The 2,255-nt window shown below is 36.9% G+C and overlaps 1 protein-coding gene across 1 annotated transcript; it reads left to right on the plus strand.

Annotated features, from left to right (window-relative positions):
- The first annotated feature begins 255 nt into the window (after positions 1-255).
- On the plus strand, positions 256-2,054 carry gnrh3 (gonadotropin-releasing hormone 3). Its single transcript, XM_051133783.1, has 4 exons — positions 256-430; positions 1,401-1,545; positions 1,644-1,718; positions 1,812-2,054. The coding sequence occupies exons 2-4, from the start codon at positions 1,408-1,410 to the stop codon at positions 1,881-1,883; spliced, it is 285 nt and encodes a 94-aa protein (XP_050989740.1). The 5' UTR covers positions 256-430; positions 1,401-1,407; the 3' UTR covers positions 1,884-2,054.
- The last annotated feature ends 201 nt before the right edge of the window (positions 2,055-2,255 follow it).

The raw sequence follows: 2,255 nt of genomic DNA on the forward strand, positions 1-2,255 counted from the left end.
AGAAAAGGTTTGTGGGCAAACAGTTACCAAATGTAACAGTTAGTTAGTTATAGAGCATCATTTTTAGGTCTAAAAACAGACCTTGATTGGAAATCAGATGACTCAGTCTTTGTCTGACACATCCATTACCTCTTTAGGTCTTTATATAGTTCATCTGTTCCCCTGTGTGTTGATGTGGCCATCAGAGAGTCTGTTTGAACCATTTAAACACATTATTTAATTTATCTCAGGGTTCAAACAGGTCCATTAGCTGGCTCCCCTGACAGTTATTTTTCAGATTTGGAAATCCAGCCTCAGGTGTGCATTAGAGCAGGCATTAGAGAGAAGCCTGCACCTGTGGTCGCAAATCTCCCGATGACGAAACTCATTTTAGAAGGACTGTATAAAAGAGACCAAGAACAACACACTTCATCTCGAGGAAAGACAGAAGGTAAGAGCCTCTTCACTATCAATATTCAGCATTGTTTTCTAAATATCTAGACAGATTGTGATAAATGTACCAGTTTAGACTTAAAACTTACAGAAGTAAATCTATATTTGTATTAATCCATATTTGACCATCATTTTTTAAGAAGTTACAACAACCTTTGTTATATTCAGTCGTATGATGTTATCCACTGCTTTAACCTCTTAAAAGTAAAATAAACTTGAATTCCTTTGCATGGTTTCTGTTGCATAAATTGGTAAAAATGTGAATGTTTTTTGAGGTTGGATGTGATCACATTGTACTCTGACTGTACATTTTATAATATTTGTAACAAATTAATATGTGTGACTTAGCTATATCCCAGATAGCACACGTACTTCTGCAAGATGTCTATTAAAGAACACTTGATCTGGAAAGCATCTGCTGTGTACAAACATCTGATAGACGTATATAAGATGTAGTTTTACATGCATTCTACATCATAAACATCTTACAGACATCCATCTCATAAGAAACGTCCTATAGACGTATTACAGATGAGCAAACACTCTAAAAATACGTCTTCCAGATGTAAATGCAGACATCACATAGATGTTTCCATCATGCATGTGGGCTATCAGGGATGTCTGTTAAAGATCACTTGATCTGGAAAGCATCTGCTGTGTACAAACATCTGATAGACGTCTGTAAGGTGTCAGTTTTACATACATGCTAAATCATAAACATTTTTAAGGCATCTAATAAACGTCTATTTGACATCTGATAGGAAACATCCTATTGACGTATTGCAGATGAGCAAACACTAAAAAATATGTCTTCCAGATTTAAATGCAGACATCACATAGATGTTTCCATCATGTATGTGTGCTATCAGGGATGTATGATAACTAACTAAATAACCCATCAAAAGATCCTATAAACAAACGTTAATAGGACAGTGCAATATTGTCTGTATAAAATGTCTTTGTTTCAGTTTTAGCATGGAGTGGAACGGAAGGTTGCTGGTCCAGTTGTTAATGCTAGTGTGTGTGTTGGAGGTTAGTTTTTGCCAGCACTGGTCATATGGTTGGCTTCCTGGTGGAAAGAGAAGTGTTGGTGAAGTGGAGGCAACATTCAGGGTGAGATTATCCTCTTGTGGCCATGAAAATGTAAAAATATTCAAAGTACTGTTATGTGTGCGTACTAACATGGAGTAAAAATCTGATGTTTCCATCAGATGATGGATGGTGGTGATGCAGTGCTGTCTATTCCTGCAGACTCTCCAATGGAGCGGCTTTCGCCGATACACATAGTAAGAGCATGACTGTTCGTCTTTCTGACTGGAAAACATCCACAATTTCCCAATGCGAAGCTGATAAGTGATGTCCTTTTATTATAATTACAGGTAAATGAGGTGGACGCTGAAGGTTTGCCTCTGAAAGAACAGAGATTTCCCAACAGACGAGGACGAGTGTAAAAACATAAAAGATGAAGATAAACCCTTGGAGCCAAGTTTTATTCCATGGGAACAACATGTTTTATTGAGTCCTGGTGAAATATCCTCCTCATATGGTTTTATTAAACATTGGAGGTGCATGTATACTGTAAATACCTATGCCGTTTGTTCAAAATGAATATTAAATGTGCTCAGAACTGAAGCAAAAGTTGCACTAATTGATCAAACAACCAAATGCATTACTTAAAATGCTCACACAACATACACAGGCCTAAACATCCACATTGTGGCGCTATTGTATCTGGATGTGGCTACAGTGACTTAACTTAAAAAAAATTGCGACAGCATATTCATGTCATTTTTTTCACTCTGGAGATTAGGCTGTAATTTGTG

Source organism: Labeo rohita, chromosome 17 (genome assembly GCF_022985175.1).
Source record: "Labeo rohita strain BAU-BD-2019 chromosome 17, IGBB_LRoh.1.0, whole genome shotgun sequence".
Taxonomy (NCBI): Eukaryota; Metazoa; Chordata; class Actinopteri; order Cypriniformes; family Cyprinidae; genus Labeo; species Labeo rohita.

What these genes read in the sequence shown, in the direction of transcription:
- gnrh3 (XM_051133783.1), top strand. Translation starts at nt 1,408, where the DNA reads ATGGAGTGGAACGGAAGGTTGCTGGTCCAGTTGTTAATGCTAGTGTGT. An exon ending in AAGTGGAGGCAACATTCAGG is followed by an intron (nt 1,546 to 1,643) that starts GTGAGATTATCC and finishes TGTTTCCATCAG; the next exon opens with ATGATGGATGGTGGTGATGC. An exon ending in GGCTTTCGCCGATACACATA is followed by an intron (nt 1,719 to 1,811) that starts GTAAGAGCATGA and finishes TTATAATTACAG; the next exon opens with GTAAATGAGGTGGACGCTGA.